This window comes from Herpailurus yagouaroundi, unplaced genomic scaffold (assembly GCF_014898765.1).
Source record: "Herpailurus yagouaroundi ecotype Mexico unplaced genomic scaffold, PumYag 199, whole genome shotgun sequence".
Classification (NCBI taxonomy): Eukaryota; Metazoa; Chordata; class Mammalia; order Carnivora; family Felidae; genus Herpailurus; species Herpailurus yagouaroundi.
In genome coordinates, this window is record NW_024412430.1 from 12519353 (window position 1) to 12539197 (window position 19845).

At 44.4% G+C, this 19845-nt stretch overlaps 1 protein-coding gene across 5 annotated transcripts in view; it reads left to right on the forward strand.

Annotated features, from left to right (window-relative positions):
* Nucleotides 1-19845, forward strand: part of DOCK8 (dedicator of cytokinesis 8) — a 176049-nt gene that overhangs the window by 117806 nt on the left and 38398 nt on the right. For all 5 annotated transcript variants that reach the window (XM_040449418.1, XM_040449421.1, XM_040449422.1 and 2 more), the window contains exons 26-32: nucleotides 2518-2673; nucleotides 4773-4912; nucleotides 10032-10201; nucleotides 14286-14431; nucleotides 16329-16511; nucleotides 16880-17012; nucleotides 17975-18062. In XM_040449418.1, coding sequence (XP_040305352.1) covers nucleotides 2518-2673; nucleotides 4773-4912; nucleotides 10032-10201; nucleotides 14286-14431; nucleotides 16329-16511; nucleotides 16880-17012; nucleotides 17975-18062 — 1016 coding nt within the window. The remainder of the gene's footprint in view (nucleotides 1-2517; nucleotides 2674-4772; nucleotides 4913-10031; nucleotides 10202-14285; nucleotides 14432-16328; nucleotides 16512-16879; nucleotides 17013-17974; nucleotides 18063-19845) is intronic.

Consider the following 19845-nt stretch of genomic DNA (forward strand, 5'->3'; position numbering starts at 1 on the left):
TGTGCCCGCCCTGCAAACGCACTTTATGATTTTCTCTTGTGCTTTCCTTTCTTCTCTCTTTCTCTTTTCCGTCTTTTCCTTCGCTTTTAAGGTAAGGCGTGCTTCTCATTTACCCTCTTTTTCCTCCTCTTTTCTGTCTCAGCTGCCAGAGAGCCTTCGAGTCAGAATCTATAGGCCGGTGTTCTTATCCCAGCGGTGCCGTTAAATTCCTCTGCGATCTGGGGAGCTTAACTTTTACATGAGTGGCTTCCTTATTGGCCAAAAGACAGAGTTGGATTAGATTTATCCAGGCTTTAACATTTTCACTCTGTGCTCTGTTTGCCAGTGATATCTGTGGGTGTTGCTTAGTACAATTAATGTGGCCCTGAGGCCTAAAGTGGTCACTGACGCAGTCAATGGTGATTTACTCCATTGACCCCAGCTATGTAGGTACAGTATGAATATCATACCTGAGGCAAGTTTTTATTCTTCCAAAGTCCTCTGGTTTTGTCATTTTACATAGCCTGATTCAAACATCCTATCACGTTTTCTGCCATTTATAGACCTTGTGACAATGGGTATGATCTTAGCCTTTTATTAATAGTCACTAACGATAGACAAATCTAGTTTTTCACTCCCTTGATGTCACTTTCAATGTACCACTAACTTAACACCCATCCTTGGGTAGTGCCACTGAGGCTACCACTGCGGGTCCTGACCTTTGGGGAAGATGTTTCTGGAAAGGCACCTTGCTATTTTCTAAATATCACCAAAATTATTTTTGAAATTTCTGTCTTTAATGAAATCTCAAGGGAGGTTTTTAAGATACCTATACTGCGGGCTTCTTTCAAGGACAAATATCTTATGCTTTCAAGCTCTGACTAGTTTGACTCAACAACTCTTGGTGAGTGACCAGTGAGGGGCATAAGATCAAGTTCTAATCAGTCCAGTTTACTGGTGAATCCACGGGTGCAAAGTCAGCCAGCAAGACACAGTGACAAAGAGTGTAGGTTCTGGTAACTTTGGTTCACACAAAAGTCATGCTTTATTTTTTACGTAATCCGTAATGGTATCCCTTTGTTTCCAGTAAATGTCTAGCTACAGACCGATTGATCCTATAGGCAAAATGGATGACCCACCGCCCAATGGCTTCTCCTAAAATGGTTGAAAATATGTTGCTCCTTAAATGATACCATTTATGAAACCACTCTGAAAGTGCAAGAAGAGAAGGCATGTCCGTGCACACGGATGAGATGCTTGGTTTCCCGTGTGGGGGTCCGAGGGTGTTGATGGTGATACATATGGAGAGGCTCAAGGTCTATCAGGTCCATCCTTTCCCTACTTTGTCTTCAGAGAAGCTGCCTCTGAGTCACAGCCCATGGAGTCTGGGTCCTCACTGGTCCCTCTCCCTGAGGGAAGCAAGGGATCTCTTCCATATTGTCCCTGGTGTCAGCTTTTCATTGCTTATTTCATGGCTCGTTGGTGTTGTTTTCATCTTAATTTTTTCGGTTGAGATAAAATTAACGTGGAGTGTTATATTAGTTTCAGGTATACAACATATTGATCCAACAATTCTCTACGTTAGGCAGTGCTCACCACAAGCGCGGTCTCCTGTCACCATATGGTGTTATGACAGTATTGTTGACGATCCTCATTAGCTGTGCTTTTCATGGTTTGTCTGTTTAAGGGAAGACTTCCTCAGAAACGTCCCAGCTTCTTCTTTCTCCTCCACTTCCTCCTCTCTTACTTTGGGGCAAATTCCTCAGCTTTTTTTTGCAGGGGCTACATCCTTTCTTCAATAATAGGATGCCTTTATGTGGGGAACGGGTCTGAGAACTCCCCATTGGGGTCTTTAATGAGAAACTACAAAAGAACAGTAGTGGCATGAGAGTCATCCAGTCATATTCCAGGGGTTTTGTGCGGCCCCATATGGGGTCAACTCCTTTCATTTAGTTCTTTAGACAAAGTGGCCTTTTTGTGAAATGAATGATGTTATGTTACACAGAAGACGTACATCCAGATTATTTGCAACACAGGTTTGCCACGGTGTTATAGATTTGACAAGTGTGGGGGTCAGGTCAAGAATCCACATTTTGGACAGCTGCCAGGCTAGAATTATTAAGGGGAAGAGTATGCATGAAAACTCAGTGGGCCTCCCTGTGATACACAACTTTCCCTCTGTTGCACTGTCCCATTAATTTTTTTTAATTTTTTAAATGTGTATTTACTTTTGGCAGAGGGGAGCATGAGCAGGGGAGGGGCAGAGAGGGAGGAAGACACAGAATCCGAAGCAGGCTCCAGGCTCTGAGCCATCAGCACAGAGCCCGACACGGGGCTCAAACTCACGAACCGCAAGATCGTGACCTGAGCCGAAGTTGGTCGCTTAACCGACTGAGCCACCCAGGCACCCAAGTCCCGTGAATTTTTATTAAGTTGACTGTCTCAATCCGGAGAGAAGGGAGGTTTTTGCCTCTGCCAACTTCAACTCCATTTACCTTGTCATAAACCCATCTTTGCTGGTTTCGTTTTTCCTCCCAGCTGTCGGCCAAGCTCAACAACCTTCCGATGCTCATTTCCATGAGGCTGGAGTTTCTGAGAATCCTCTGCAGCCACGAGCATTACCTCAATCTGAACCTCTTCTTTATGAATGCCGATACTGCGCCAGCGTCCCCCTGCCTCTCCATCTCTTCCCAGGTAATCCCTGAAAGAATTCCTCAAGCTATTTCATTGAACTAGTCATTTATTCCTATAAAGGTTGGTCTTGTTAATGAAAAGAAAAATGGAGCTGTTCACACCGGATTGCTCGATCCAGAGACACATAAGTATGGTACCCAAAGTTGTACCATGTAACTGATCATTTACAAGCTGCATGACTGGTTCCTTCCTAGGCTCAAGGGTCTCTGCTGGGATAAGGAAGAGTGAGGAATCCGTACGCACTACGGAAATCCAGAAATTCATAGAAAAGTCACATAGCTTCCTTTGTCTGGCATTAATTGTCTTTCCACTTGAGGCTGACCGTCTTCTCTGCTCACTTTCCTTTTCCTAAACTCCAGAACCCTAAGATTTATGAAATGGCATATTCCTTTATATACTTCCATAATGATCAAATAGCGGTTTTTGACATAGGTATTACATCTTTGAGCTATCCTAGAATTTTCTGTTGATACTCTTATGAAATGGAGTTCAGCACAAGTTGAGTCCATCTTGAATCAGACTCCAATAATTTAGTTCTTAAAGCACTAAGAAGGCCTTGTCATAAACTGATCAAGCATTCTTTTTATAGGGAGTGTATTTTCTAGTGAGTCTTACTCTCTATCAGCCAAAAATAAATAAATAAATAACACCTGTGTCATATTTAGAGACAAGGCTTTGACTGACATGGCCAATCTTTCTTTGTGGAACAGTATCTCACAGGTAAGGTTCAGTGGGCCCCAGGGTCAACCAGATGTTAAGGAGCATTATGCAAATACAGAGCTCCAGAGTCAATGAAGTTTTAGAGACCCTGTATTAACAGGTTTTTGGTTTTGGTTTTGTTTGTTTGTTTTGCGGTCGGCTACCCACGAGTCTGTAACTTGTTGCTGTAAGTTATAAATACCCAAGGGGTGGAGAAGAAAAATATTTAATAAGCACTGATTCCCAAAGTGATTTAACTACTAAAAACCTTTCTTCCCCCCTCCATAGATTTGTCAAGGGACTAGTGCCCTCTAGAAAAAAACTTTAAGGAAATACCGTTTCACAATCACATTCCATTTATTGGTGACAAATCAGTGGCTCAGAGCAGCAGACAAGATTTCTCAATATTGCGTTCTATTTCTGTTGGGTATTCCTTGATGCCAACAACAAAGGTGAAGGTTGGTCTTACTAATTAAAAAAAAAAGAAAACTTAGCCATTTATGCCAAGTGCTATGAGCCACTTGTTAACAACGTCACCATCTCATCATGAACTGGGGGAGACGTGACTTACAGCAGCCATTCCCCATGTGCTAACTTTGCCCTGGGTCTTCTGCCACGTTTCCCTTCTGACCGCCCCGGGGAATTAGTAAGCCCAGCCAGTGGCCAGGCCAGTCCCACCGGCAGCAAAGGATTTCCAGGGACACGTCAGATGCCCTTGGTGCAGTAGAAAGTGCGCCCCCGGGAATTGCCTGGGACTTGTAAGTCTCAACGGAATTGCCTGCTCGAAGCCACAGCGTTGGATTCCGTTGCCGGTTCCCTGTCCACATGGTGTCCTGGGACTTGAATCTTCACTTTCGATCTGGGGTGGGGAACGGAGTATTGGTCGTTTCGTGAGAGACCCTGGCTGCTTTATTCTCATCTTTCCCAATTGGCAGCTCCCTGTTTGTGGGAGGGAAAAGCAAAGTGACCACTCTACGGGCAGCTCCGTTTCCTCATCCGTCAGGTGGGGAATGCACTGGGCAATGCTTGCAAAGACTCGTGGCAGCATGGCTCCGTAAACGCTGGCTGTTGCGATTTTGTTCATTTGTTTGTTTTTATTTTTTTTAATTAATTTATTTGTGTTGAGAGAGAAAGAGCGAGAGCGTGAGACGGTGTGCACGTGAGGTGGGGGGGGCAGAGAGAGAGGTGGGGGAGAAGGGGAGAGGAGGGGAGGGAGAGAGACAGGGATTCCCAAGCAGGCTCTGCACTGTCAGCACAGAGCCCGACGCGGGGCTCGAACTCACGAACCGTGAGATCATGACCTGAGCCCAGATTGAGAGTCAGGCGCTTACCCGACTGAGCCACCCAGAGGCCCCAGACCATTCTTGTGACTCAAAGAACTGCTCCTTGCATTTGTGCAGAACTCAAGCTCCTGCTCCAGTTTCCAGGACCAGAAGATTGCCAGCATGTTTGATCTGACTCCCGAGTACCGCCAGCAGCATTTCCTCACCGGACTTCTCTTTACTGAACTGGCTGCCGCCCTCGATGCTGAGGGGGAAGGGTATGTTTCTGACATTTCGATTGGAATACGAAGCCAAAAACCCACACACAAAAAACCCCTCCTTACTCAAGTTTGCCGTCCAACCTCTCCGACTTGGCGGAAAAACTCTACCGTTCACCCGTTCTGAAGAGTAGAAACATTCACGTGTTGAGAAAATGGGGCTGGATAGGAAAGTGGAAAGCCCTGAGGGACAGAGAGAAGCCACAAAACGGCTTTTTTTCAGCCACTGATTCATTGAGAAGAATTTCCCAATTCTAATACAGCAGGCTTCCCGGGGATGCTTTGATTAGTGAACTCCTCAGGAACAAAGACATTTATGAGACGTGCCCCGGGTGATCTGCGTACACACGGAGGCAGCAGCAAGATGCTGCTTGCTTAATGTTGACATTGAAGAAGTGGCCGCTGATGGGAAGGCAGTTAGCCAGTGTCCAGATTAAGTTTCTTGCAGGGAGGCCTGCCCACAAGGGAAGAGATGCCTCAGGTCCAAGGCTTGTAAATCCTTTCACCTCTTAGAAGCCTGATCACCCAGGGGCATGTCGGAGTATCTAGTCTTAAAAGTCTATGGACAGGGCTGGAGACAGACCACCCCTTCTCCTTTCCTTCTCTCCCTGTGCTCCATAAGCTATAGGATTAGAAAACCACCGTCCGCCCGATGGCACAAAAGGAGACACTGCCTTCCAAAATATGCATCCCATTCAGTAGTTAGCAAATGCCTACCCTGGGGCGTGTAGAGTCGATCAGAGATACACCAGTGCCCCAAACAGCCAAAACTCCCCCGCTCCGTAAATGTCGCCATTCAGGCACTCAGATCGTTAAGACTGGAAAATAATTTGGGCTCAGCTCTTTCGATGTTCAGGTTAGGTGCGAAGAATTGAAGGAACTTGCCCAAAGTTACATTACAAAACCAAATGTAGAGCCCTGGTTTCCTGAGTGCTCTCCCAGGGCCCACCCTCCCAAAGCACACCATCGCCCTCTCTGGAAAACCCCTTCCTACTGCTCCTCCCTTCTTCCTTCCTATGCTAAAGGAGTTTCTGGAACACAGTCTGCTGATTAGTGGCAGCATTGCTAGATGTTACGGATTTTTGTCTAATGGGCAGTTTTTCAAGTTCTCTCTAAGTGCTTGTGATTTAAGGAAGGAAACAGTGACTTGAAGGGAGCACCTTCAAGCTTGTGCAACTGCAAAATCACAAACATATCCTAAGTGCTTTGTCCATAACGATATTACCCAAGTGAATGTCTGTCCCTGCCTCCCGGGAGGCCAGTGTGGGAAACTGAATGGTCTTCACTCTAAATCCTGCCTCTTTTCAGGAATTCAGGTCCTGAGCGCCTCCTTCGAGAGCTTCAATCTCATCTTCTTCGCCCAACCTAAACTCTTCTCTATTTTCCCGGCAGAACTTTCTACCCTATAATTAACATAAATTTTCAAAGCAACACAAAGTGCCCTGACCTATAAGGTGCTGAGAATGAGGTTTGAACACAAAGAAAATCACCTTAGTTTGCAGATACACACACACACACACACACACACACACACACACACACACACACACACACGGTACCTTTTCTACCCCCCCGAAGGTAGCTAATTAAGAGTGTTTCTCCTTTAGCAACAAATAATCCCTGATTTCTGGGTTGTCAGTTGCTCCCCTGGAGAGTCCTTAGAAATACTGTCACATACTTATTAGTGACTTTGCCACGTGGGCTGAAACCTCAGAAAAATCTCATGGTCTAACAATACTTCCTCTTGATTGGTACTGCCTTTTGCTGCCAAGACAATTAACAGACTCACCAACAACCTGCCCATCTCAAGGGTAAGGGCCCCAGATACGTCTCAGTATCTGGGCTTCTGAAAGGGGCCACGGCTCCAGTTTCTAAGGGGTCTCCCTAGAGCCCCCTTTACCTGGGGGTGCCCACAAATATCTACACATCATTCAATCCACAATGTTCCTCAAGCATGTGGAAATTATCGAGCATCTCTGTGCTAGGTCCTTCACATGCTCTTGAGGAGAGAGAACACTTTCCAACTCATTCTATGAGGCCAGCATTACCCTGATACCAAAAGCAAACAAAAGACTGATATGACTGTAGATATGATTATCCTCAACAAAACACTGAAAACCTGAATTCAACAATGTATAAAAAGGATTATACACGGTAGCTAAGTATGATTTACCCTGGGAACACAAGATTGGTTTAACATCTGAAAATCAATTGATATAATATACTGTATGCATGGAATAAGGGTCAAAACCCAGTCAATCATCTCAATAGATGAAGAGAAAGCATTTGATAAAATCCAATACCTTTTTCTGAAAAAAAAAAAAATCAACAAATCATATAGGAATATAACAGAATTTCCTCAACCCTGGTAAAGGGCATCTATGAAAAACCCACAGCTAGCATCATACTTATTAGTGAAAGGCTGATTGCTTTCCCTGTAAGACCAGGAACAAGATAGGAATGACCACTCTTGCCACTTCTATTTTATTCATTGTTGTTTCGAAAGCCCTACCCGGGGCAATTAGGCAAGACAGTGAAATGAAGGTGCCCATATTGGGAAGGAAGAAGTAAAACTATCTTTGTCCACAGATACCATGATTTGTTTATAGAAAATCCTACGAGGCACTTGGGTGACTCAGTTGGTTAAGTGTCCAACTCTTGATTTCGGGTCAGGTCATGATCTCGTGGTACGTGACACTGAGCCCAGTGTTGAGCCCCGCGTCTGGCCCCACATGGAGCATGGGCCCTGCTTGGGATTCTCTCTCTGCCCTTGCCCAGCTTGCACTAACAGCATGGAGCTTGCTTGGGGTTCTCTCTCTCCCTCTCTCTCCATCCCTCCCTCTCTCTCTCCCCTTCTCTGTCAAAATAATAATAAACTTAAAAAAAAAAAAAGAAAATCCTATGGAAGCCATTAAAAACCTATTAAACATAATAAATGTGTTCAGCAAGGTTGCAAGGTACAAGATCAATATACAAAAATCAATTATATTTCCATATACTTGTGATGAACAATGTGGAATGAAATTAAGAAAACAACTCCATTAAAAATGGCATCAAAAAATAATAAAATCTTAGGACTAAATTTTTTACCAAAAGAAGTACGAGACCTGTATGCCAAAAACTCTAAGACACTTTAGAAAGAAATAAAAAGATCTAAACAAAGCAGAGAGGCATGACATATTCATGGATTAGAAGATTCAGTGTTGTTAAGATGGCGTTACTCCCCGAACTGATCTACAAGTTCAGTGTAACCCCACTCAGAATTCCAGCTGGCTTCTTTGCAGATACTGACAAGCCGACCCTAAAAATTCATATGAAATTCAAGGGACCCAGTGTAGCCCAAACAATCTTGAAAAAGAACACAATTGAAGGACTCACATTTCCTGATTTCAAAACCTACCACAAAACAATAGTAGTCAAGACTGTGTGGTTCTGACACAAAGATAGACATACAGATCAGTGCAATTGAATTAAGAGTTCAGGAATACATCTTCGCATTTATAGTTGATTGGTTTTTGACAAGGGTGCCCAAATAATTCAATGGGGGAAAGAGTCATGTTTCCGACAGACGGCGCTGGGACCAGTGGGTATCCACGTGCAAAAGAATGACGTCGGGCCCTCCATGTCATACCCTGTGCAGAGGTTAACTCAAAATGATCGGACCTAAATGTGAGTGCTGACGCTGCAAACCTCTTAGATGAAATCACATGGATAATCTCCACGAAATAGGATCAGGCACCAGAAGTAGATCTGCCACCAGAAGTGGGCACGACAAAAGAAAAAAAAAAAATAGCTAAGCTAGACTTCACTAAAGTGAGAACTTGGGCGACATAAAGGACATCATCAAGGAAATGAAAAGGCAATGCACAGAATGGGAGGAAAATATTTGCAAAATGTAGATCTAATAAGGGATTTGTACCTGTTACGTAATTTTTAAATCTTACAACTCCATAACAGAAGGACAAATAACTCAATATTTCAAAGGGCAAGGATCAGAATAGACATTTCTCCAAAGAAGGTATGACCAACAAACACATGAAAAGATACTCAACATCGTTGGCCATCAGGGAAATGCACATCAAAGCCAGATCATGACTCCTTCTCTCTTAGTTGCTTGGGTCAACTATAACAAAAATACTGTAGCCTAGGTGGCTTATAAACAACAGAAATTTATTTCTCATAGTTCCGGAGGCTAGGAAGTCCAACATCAAGACGCTGGCAGATTCAGAGGCTGATGAGGACCCACTTCCTAGTTCATAGATGGCCATTTTCTTGCTATATTCTCGCATGGTAGAAGGGGCCAGGGAGCTCTCTGGGGTCTCTTTTCTAAGGGCACTAGTCTCACGCATGAGGGCTCCATCCTCATGACGTAATCTCCCAAAGGCCCCGCCTCCTAGGACCATCACTCTGGGGATTAGGTTTCAACATAGGAATTCTGGGAGGACACAAACATTCAGTCCATAGCACCTTCATACCCACTAGGATGGCCATAATAAAAAAGATAAATAATAACACGTGTTGGCAGAGAGAAAATGGAACCTTCAGACACTATTTGTAGGGGTGTAAAATGGCGTAGCCACCCTTGAAAACAGTTTGGTTGTTCCTCTAAAGGTTACACATAGAGTTACCATAAAATCCAGTAATTCGACTCTGAGGTGTGAAGTACATTCATATCCAAGAGAAGTAAACTTATGTCCACCCAGAAACTTATACACAAATATTCAAAGCAGTGTCCATAATTCATAATAACCAAAAAGTGGAAATAATCCCCATGTCCATCAATTGATGAATGGGTAATTAAAATGTGATCTCTCCATGCAGTGGAATGTTACCCAACAATACAGAGGAATCACGTACTGATACTACAACATGATGGACTTTGACACATGATGCTAGCAGCAGACCCAGGACCAGAATGCAGGCAGTCTGTCCCTCGATTCTAGACACACGTCTACCCTGTTTTGCTTGGTTTTCCCATTGTCACCCCAATGCTCAGGGCTGTTCTGGTCCCATTGTCACCGCAATGCTCAGGGCTGTTCTGGTCCCTCCTTACCTTTTGAGAGCGTTTTGGTCCATCTCCCTTCACCATGACCTCTGACCTTCTGTGTTGCGCCATTAGGATCAGCAAAGTGCAAAGGAAAGCCGTCAGCGCCGTCCACAGCCTCCTGAGCTCTCACGACCTGGACCCGCGCTGCGTCAAACCAGAGGTGAAGGTCAAAATCGCTGCCCTTTACCTGCCTCTGGTTGGCATCATTTTGGATGCTTTGCCGCAACTCTATGACTTTACAGGTGAGGATGCCTCTGTTTCCTTCTTTGGATTGAAGAGGGCCCCTGCTCATGCCCCAGCGGCACGAAGTTTCTCTTACGAGCTTTAGTGCCAATATGCCTGTGTGAGCAATTTTCCACACCGGTGCCCTCCAGACCTTTTCTTTCTTTTTTTTTTTTTAAGGTTTATTTATTTTTGAGAGACAGAGACAGAACGCAAGCAGGGGAGGGGCAGAGAGAGAGGAGGGAGACACAGAATCTGAAGCAGGCTCCAGGCTGTGAGCTGTCAGCACAGAGCCCGACGCAGGGCTCGAACTCATGAGCCCGGAGATCATCATGACCTGAGCTGACGTCAGACACTTAACCGACTGAGCCACCCAGGCACCCCAAGACCTTTTAAACCTATGTTTAAAAGGTTTAAAAGTTGTTTTGGGGGTTTGGGTTTTTTTGGGGGGGTTCCAATAAGTTTTTTTTGTAAAGGACCATAGCCCTATGTATTATTTTCATTTAGAAACTATTTTTTATTCATGGGGCACCTGGGTGGCTCAGTTGCTTAAGTGTCTGACCTCAGCTCAGGGCATGATCTCACAGTCTGTGGGTTCGAGCCCCGCTTCAGGCTCTGTACTGCCAGCTCGGAGCCTGGACCCTGCTTCGGATTCTGCCTCCCTCTCTCTCTGCCCCTCCCCTGCTCGTGCTCTGTCTCTCTCTCTCAAAAATAAACGTTAAAAAAAAATTTTTTTAACTTTTTTATTCATTCACTCATTCATCTGCTGGTATATAATGAACCTTATAGAACATACATCACAAAGGGTGAAATACTCACAGAATTACTCCCTTGGGAGGTCACTGCTCTAATGCCTTGAAATAAAGGTATTCCTTCTCTTTTCTCTTAAGAATGTTACAGGAAAAAAGTGCCGGGGTGGCTCAGTCAGTTAAGAGCTCTTGATTTTGGTTCATATCATGGAACCAAGCCCTCCTCAGGCTTGCCCGATTTATATTGAGGGAGAGAGAGAGTGAGCACTAGTGGGGGAAGGGCAGAGAGAGGGAGAGAGAGAATCCCCACAGAGCCTGGGCCTGCTTCAGATTCTGCCTCCCTCTTTCTGCCCCTCCCCCACTCGTGTGCATGCACACACACTCTCTCTCTCAAAAAATAAACATTTAAGGGGCGCCTGGGTGGCGCAGTCGGTTAAGCGTCCGACTTCAGCCAGGTCACGATCTCGCGGTCCGTGAGTTCGAGCCCCGCGTCGGGCTCTGGGCTGGTGGCTCAGAGCCTGGAGCCTGTTTCCGATTCTGTGTCTCCCTCTCTCTCTGCCCCTCCCCTGTTCATGCTCTGTCTCTCTCTGTCCCAAAAATAAATAATAACGTTGAAAAAAAAATTTAAAAAAATAAATAAATAAACATTTAAAAAACACTAAAATCTTAAAAAGAAAGAAAAGAAAAGAAAAGAAAGAAAGAAAAGAAAAGAAAAGAAAAGAAAAAAGAAAAGCAGACCTATGGCTTGTTTGTTCCCAAAGCAGGGAACCACTTTTACATACATTCTCCTAAGTTTCCTTGTTGATGAGAATTTTCTAAATCAGTCGCTTTGGATCAGAGCTTTTCAGCAGTTGGTCTCTGAGCCTTTCAATTTTTTTTTTTTTTAGCGTTTATTTATTTTTGAGACAGAGAGAGACAGAGCATGAACAGGGGAGGGGCAGAGAGAGAGGGAGACACAGAATCCGACACAGGCTCCAGGCCCCGAGCGGTCAGCACAGAGCCCGACGCGGGGCTCGAACTCACGGACCGTGAGATCATGACCTGAGCCAAAGTCGGACGCTTAACCGACCAAGCCACCCAGGCGCCCCTGAGCCTTTCAAATCTCAATGGTTTCTGGATGTGTGCTTTGGCCTTTACAGTAATGATGTAGCTGACAAATGAGAAAACAGTGAAAGTATTCCATTATTAGAGGTAATATAGTGCATCAGTTACATGTGGAATCCTTAGATACACTATGAAGAATATAATTTTTAAGAAAGAAACAGCTGTGGGGCACCTGGATGGCTCAGTTGGTTAAGAGTGCTGCTTCGGCTCAGGTCATGATCTCACGGTTTGGGAGTTCCAGCCCCGCATCGGGCTCTGTGCTGACAGCTCAGAGCCTGGATCCTGCTTGGGGTTCTATGTGTATCTCTGGGCCCCTCCCCTGCTTGTGCGCTCGCTCTCTCTCTCTCTGTCTCTCTCAAAACTAAATAAACATAAAACAATGTAAAAAAGAAGCAGGTGAATTCAAGTTCCAGCCCATTTATTGCTATGTGTGACCTCTGAATCCTCCACCTTTCAAGGTGTTCCCTCCCCTTTCCCTCAATTGTGACAGTGTGGTGACAATTCTGTATCTTAGGGGTGTGATGAAGATGAAATGAGAGCACTTCCATAGAAGCATTTTATGTAGCAGGTGTTTGTATCCTTCTCTCCATCTTTCCTAACCTGACCCATCGCGTATGTGAGAGAAGTAAGACCATCCTCAAATTAATCCTGGTGGGATCAGATCTTACATAATTGCCACATGCTATTCATTTCACCATTTGTCTAAAAACTCAGCTGCCTTTCAGCACAGATAGGGCATGATTTTTTTAATTGAGTTCTAAAAATATGTGAGTTCTGTTTTCAGAATTTTAGCAGAAGGAAATACTGTTTGCAGGCTAACTTTTCTGAAAAACTGAAGGTCCAAATACTTAGGATGTTGACAAGTCCAGCAAAATATGACCTTTTAATGAATCAATCAGTTGTGAGTATTTTAACACACTTTTCAAAGAACTGCTTAAGCAAAAACTTTGTGTGTGGTTTGGTGGTGTTCTTAAAAACCAACCTTTTCGTTGCATACATCTAGACCTACGTATAAATAGAAGCATGTCGACATTATATACGGATGATAAATTAAGATTCATTTCAGGCATTTGGAATTCAATCCATTGTTGCTGAATTGGTGGTATTCGCCTTTTGTTTTATAAGGAACCGATTAGTTCTGTGATTATAGGTTCCTTTCTATTTGGTCATTATTTAAAATATTTGAATAGAGTAAAAAATATTCTATTACATACCCGAGACTAATTTTACACTAACCGGAATTTAAATAAAAACCTTAAAAATTTTTTTAAATGTTATATCGCAGGAAAGTCTTATGAGAGTTTTCTTTTTACAATTTGAAAAATCAATTTCTAGCCGAATCTCGGGCTGGGCATTTCGTCTCTTTTAGTAGCCTGCCTGCTTTTTCCTGGAGATGGCAGCAGATAAATAATGCTAACCATCAGGCTTTAAATTACTGTACTGACTTCAGTGACGAATAAGTATCAGTCTCTTGGTGGGTAGTGGGTTGGGGACACAGGGAAATAGTGTTTTTGGTTTGACATCACCAAAGTTTGTTTGTTTAAGACTTTTAAAATAACAATTTTACGTCCCCAGCAAAACTGAACAGAAATCACAGAGACTTCCCATACGCCCCCTGCCCCCACATGCACATCCTCCCCCATTATGAACATCCCCTACTAGAGGGGTAAATTGGTTACAACGGATGAGCCTACAGAGACTCCTCATAATTACCCAAAGTCCGTGGTTTACATTAGCGTTCACTCTTGGGGTTATAAATTCTATGGATCTGGACAAACATAACAATGATATGTATCCGTCATTGTGATGTCATTCAGCGTAGTTTCTCTACCCTAAAATCCCTCCGTGCTCTGCCCAGTCTGTTCCATCCCGCTTCCCCAGTCCCTTGCAACCACTGAACTTTCTTCCGTCTCTATCGTTTTGCCTTTTCCAGAGTGTCATATAGTTGGAATCATATAACATGTAGCCTTTTCAGATCGACTTCTTTCACTTAGGAGAATGGGCTTAAGGATCCTCCAACTCTTCATGACTTGATAGCTCATTTCTTTTTAGTGCTGAATAATATTCCTTCAGATGTACCCCAGTTTATTTACCCATTCATCTACTGAAGGATCTCTTGCTTGCTCCCAAGCTTTGGCAATTATAAATGTGCAGATTTTTATGCGGGCATAAATTTTCAACTCCTTGCATAAAGTACCAGGAGGCATAATTCTTAGATCGTATGGTAAGAGCGATGATGTTTTCACCACAGCTGCAGATGCCCGCAGTGGAAAAAATCGTGCCAATGGCTCAGATGAAGAACAAGAAGGAGCCGGTGCAATTAACCAGAATGTGGCTCTGGCCATAGCTGGAAATAATTTTAATCTGAAGACAAGTGGAACAATGCTTTCTTCCCTGGTATGTTGATGCACATTTCTCTGGTTTATTTTTTGTGTGTTTTCCCGTCTTCTGGTGGGCGTGTCCTTATATTTGCCTACTGGAACCCAGAATAGAACAGGCTGTGAGAGGTCTGCCTCTGCTCCGTCCCGAAAGGCCTCCGCGTAAAGCTAGCTGTTGGGAAGGGAAATGGGGCCGATGAGGCAGCACAGTCGCAGATGGTTCAAATTCGGGCAGTCTCAATGGTGCCTGAGTTCAAGGTTTAGAACACCGGGAAAGAGGTGAACTTGGGATATCTGAGATCAGTGCAAAGAGGATCAAACCACAGCTCCCTCGGGTGGGAGGCTGGAGCTGGGTTTATTCTGTGTTTATTCTTCACACTATTTCTGCCTCCAAAAAAATGATCAAAGGGGGCCAGGTGCTTGGGGTGGGGGCTTCTCATGCAAAAGACTTCAACTTTTCTGGGGCCCCCAGGGAGCCTAAACCCGGAGTCCTATAGTTCTGTCCTTTTGCACAGAGTCTGGGCTTAAAAGGGGCTTCTCCAGGAATACCGTGTCTGATTTACTTGAAGTGGGATCTGTCTCTGTCCCTTGATGAGCTCTGACTCTTCCTTCGGCAGACAGTGACAGTGCCGCCTTGTCCAGCTTAATTGAACTTTGCATTTCAGCATGGGGTATACATCCACAGAGAACACCGCTCAGTTGCCTCCTGGGAAGGCGGCATCTACATAGACCTAAGGCTGCTTTGCTGGATGGTTTTCCTCGCTTCCCTCCAGCACTTTAGCAAGCTGGACCCCCTGGTCACCCCCGGGAGGGCTGGAGGGCAGGGATAGAAGAAACAGAAAGGACATTTGAGAGTTGACGTCACCCATCGTCTTGCGGTTTGAGAAATACCGTGTTGTATGACCTCCTCCACCTTTCCAATGTGCATATTAGCAAAGCTCGCTGCCGGAGGTGGTGTTGCCTTTTACGTTGTTATTTGCCTCCAGGGGCAAATGCCCAAATGCCCAAAGTCCACCCTTAGAGGATCTTCCCTGGGAAGTCATCACTAAGGTTTTCATCTCTTCTTGTCACCACACTCAGAAAAACTGAGCTAATTTCATAAGCCCTATCATTCATCCCCAAGCCAACATTTCCCTCACATACTCGCAGCACGCGATGTCACATTCCTCTGGATTATTAGCTACACTGCATGAACCAAGACTGCGGCCACATATTGTTCTTTGTCTTGATTTGATGAGTTAAAGTAAGTGTGCTCAGCACTCTAAAAAGAACACTTGGGGCAGAGGTATTCAAGCAAATAGCCTGAGCTCCCCTGTCCCCCGCCCTCCGATCCCCAGCAAATCATGGATTATGATTGAAGTCCCAGCACAGAGGACCCCATGAAATTAGGGATTTGATTCATTTGCTGAGCCCTTCGTGACCTTGATATTGTACTTTGGACCCTGACAAAGAAGCTAACACTTGAACAGTTGGGATATTTCTGGAGCCTAGCTAGTCTTTTTCTCTGCTCTGAGTTCAGCGCTCCCGTGTCAAGCTTGAAGCAGAAATACGTGGAATCTTAGCAGGATAGAAGCCCCTTTGTATCATTTAGACGGGGCGGCGGCGGTTGGAGGGGCGGGGGGGAGTGCTGGTCAAGGCGGGGCAGACCACCAGACCACACTGCTCCTGAGCCACAGGGCCCCCCCAGTACGTGGCCAGAAGTCTGGCTCAGACATGGCCCCATGTGAGCCCCTTTGCTGAGTATGCTCGGGGAACACGGCTTCCTAGCCCAGGAAAGGACCAGTTCCTGGAAACGGCTCCCCAGCCGGGGAACAATTGCAAAGACTGTGTTCTAACAGACCAGCATCCCCTAAGCTTTCGGGGTTGCCACTGCTCTACTCCTTCCCTTGTCCATCCCACCATCTGCCTCCTTGCAGCCCTACAAACAATACAACATGCTGAATGCCGACACGACCCGGAACCTCATGATCTGCTTCCTGTGGATCATGAAAAACGCCGACCAGACCCTCATCCGGAAGTGGATCGCCGACCTGCCGTCCATGCAACTGAACAGGATTTTGGATCTCCTTTTCATCTGTGTCTCGTGTTTTGAGTACAAGGTGAGCGTGCGGTGGTTCAGCCTGTCACCAGCCTCTTAGCTCCCAGGTTCAGGTCTACCTTGTTACTACTGCTCCCCTGTTGCTTGGGGAATGGACGCATCATGAGTTTTTCTTTCTTCTGTATTAAGATCCGTGACCTCTTTGCATTCTACATCTGGTCATTTCTCCGGGGAAGGACTTCTGCCTTCTGCAGAGAGAACCCCTTTCTCATTCACAGGATTTCAGCCGTAGGATCCCCCAAACGGCATCTCCATATGACGCACGTCCCAACTGGCCGCTGTTCGCCGTGGAGTGTTGTGTTTTGACGGTTCTCCCTGTGGACAAAGATCTCACCACACTAAACGTCCTTCTGCCTCTGTCCTGTCCAGGGAAAACAGAGTTCTGACAAAGTCAGCACCCAAGTCCTGCAGAAGTCAAGGGATGTCAAGGCCAGGCTGGAAGAGGCTTTGCTCCGCGGGGAAGGGGCCAGGGGGGAGATGATGAAACGCTGCCGGGCTCCAGGTATGTTGGCCTTGCCCCTCCTTGCTTTCTGTCAGCGAGTTCTACACCCTTTGTGAAGAAGACTGTCTTCACAGCTCAAGTAAACACACTAGCACTTTCTTAAGCTGTTAGGATAATAAAGACAAGCAGATTCTAGGATTCTGTGCCTGGTGTATAGAATGTTAGCTGTGTGCTTCCAGGGAAAAGCTCCTGTCCTGAGGTCACAGGAACCCTGGAAGTGTCCCCAAATGTGTCTTCTGTTTAACACTTGTCATTGGGAAAGGCCACATCCAAGAATGCGAATCATAGTATAGATGGCATGTTGTCTCTCTCAAGGTTGAACCCTCTCCATCGGGGCCTTTGACAAGTCTCTGTAGAGCGCGGTCAAGACACTGGATAATTCTGGTTCTAAACATCTCCCCGAATCATTCAGGGTGTTATTAGATTGCAGCTGACTTCCCCCTGAGGGTGTCAGAGTGTTCCAGTCCTCCAGGGACCCTGCCTGTGGAATGATCTCAAAAAGGCTGCTCATCGCTGTAGAATAGAGTGAAAGTGCTCAGGTATGCTCAGTCTTCATCACCGTGCTCAAAGTTACGCAGAGTGACAGCTCAATCTATGCGAAGGGACACAGTGGCTGAGAACTTGTGGGGAGCTCGGCTCTTCCAATGGTGGTTGGGTGCCCTTATTTAACACCCACACGCTTCAGTAATTCACCGAGAATCCCAGTTCCCCTGGAACCTCTGTTCATGACAAATGCGCTCACCAACCCTCCACAAAGGCAAGCGGTCTACAGCTGTAGGCTGTCCATCCGAGAGCAGGCAGCCGGGACCTGGGCAGAGGCCTGTCCCCGGCATCCGGCACAGGCTCTCATTAACCAGAGACACGGTACTCAGTCCTCTCTGTTGGGCTTGTCACGGAACTTCTGGTTATCTTCGAGGGTTTCATGCTAATCAAATTCCTCTTGTGCATTTCTGAACTCCTAGGGAATGACCGATTTCCAGGCCTAAATGAAAATTTGAGATGGAGGAAGGAGCAGACACATTGGCGGCAAGCTAATGAGAAGCAAGATAAGTGAGTCTCTCGGCAACTTTGTGCTACTTTTACCTAAAGCCCAAAGTTCTTTTTCCCAGGCTACTTGTATTACTGAAACAACTACATCCTTCCAAGGGTAAGAAAATGAAACATCATTATCTGTGTAGATTCAGTTCTTCCAGGGACCCAGGATAATCAAAGATATAAGGACTTATGATTTACAGCTCTTAAAACCTTATCACATTGATAGGCATTTAAAGGAAACCAATATTTAGCAATCTCAGATAGCTTGACGAAAGCTGCTGATGGGGAGAAGAGAGGGCATCCGAGACCACATAATTCAAATTCGTTTTGCTGTTCCGGAAACGTGTACAAAATGTGTAGTCAGAGATTTTTTTGTATTACTCAATTTTTTTTTTAAGTGGAAACATCCTAAATGCTCAAGAATAGGGAACGATGTAAGGCAGTGTTAGGCTGGTATTAAAACTTCATGATATGGGAAATGCTTATGATATAATGTTAAGTAAACAAGAACAGGACAGACACTTGATTTTAGAGTAGAATCTGAAGTCTCTAAATACCTAGAGTAAATAGATTTTTTTAAAGTTTATTTATTTTGAGCGAGAGTGAGCACAAGCAGGGGAGGGGCAGAGAGAGAGGAAGAGAGAGAATCAAGAGCAGGCTCTGCACCACCATCAACTCAGAGCCTGACACGGGGCTCAATCTCAGAAACCGCCAGATCATGACCCGAGCCGAAATCAACAGTCCACTGCTTAACCAACTGAGCCATTCAGGCACCCTTAGGATAAACGCATTTTAAGACTAGAAGGAAATTTACCAAAATATTCACAGTGGTTTTCCTTGGGTGATTCTCTTTGGGTATTGAGGTAATGGATGTTTCCTTCCTTATACTGTCCTGTATTTCCTAGGATGGCCATGTGTAAGATATATGTATATTAATATAATTATGTAAATGTATCATATAAATATTAATATAATTATGACTATTATATAGCCATATAATTGCATAATTATAAATATATGTTGATTATACATGTTAATATTTATTGGTTATATATTAATATATTTAATCATATATTTATATGTACAATTAAGTATAATGTATTTATTAATATATAAATATCAATAGAATTATAAAAACATAAATGTTATAAACATAATATACATAAATTATATGTGATATAAATATATATTATATACACACATGTATATACATATATGCACATATATGTACATATACATAAATAATGTATGGTATTATCAGAAAAAACATAAAAAATGGATGGAAAAATTCTGCTTGGATTGCAGTGTATGTATGAGATATATATGTGTAGAAATTTGGATATATAAGGACATGAAACCAAGTATGTTGAATAGAATGCTCACGTCTGCTGTTCCTCTTTGCGGCATATAGCCCGGTGCATCTCGGGCTCCACTGAGCCAGACTTTGTATGTTTGAAGACACCGCTCCACCCACTTGACCGGGTGGAGGTAGCAAATCTCCACGGGTATGAAGCAACCACCCCGGGGGTGGGGCAGACTTGAATAACAGTGTTGTTTTCCAAGTAAATAGGAGTTACTGTCTTTGTTATCACCATGAGAATGATTCACTCCGGTCCACACACAGGACTTTTGAGAGTCAAATTTATTTTAAAACATTATGGAGATAAACCCTTATTTATTACATCTGTTACAGGCAAAGCCTAATTGTTGCTCTCATTAGTAATATCCATTTGCTTTGGCTATTTTATTCTTGCTCTAAGTTCCCTGAACTAGTTTGTAAGATATTTGGTTCTGAGAA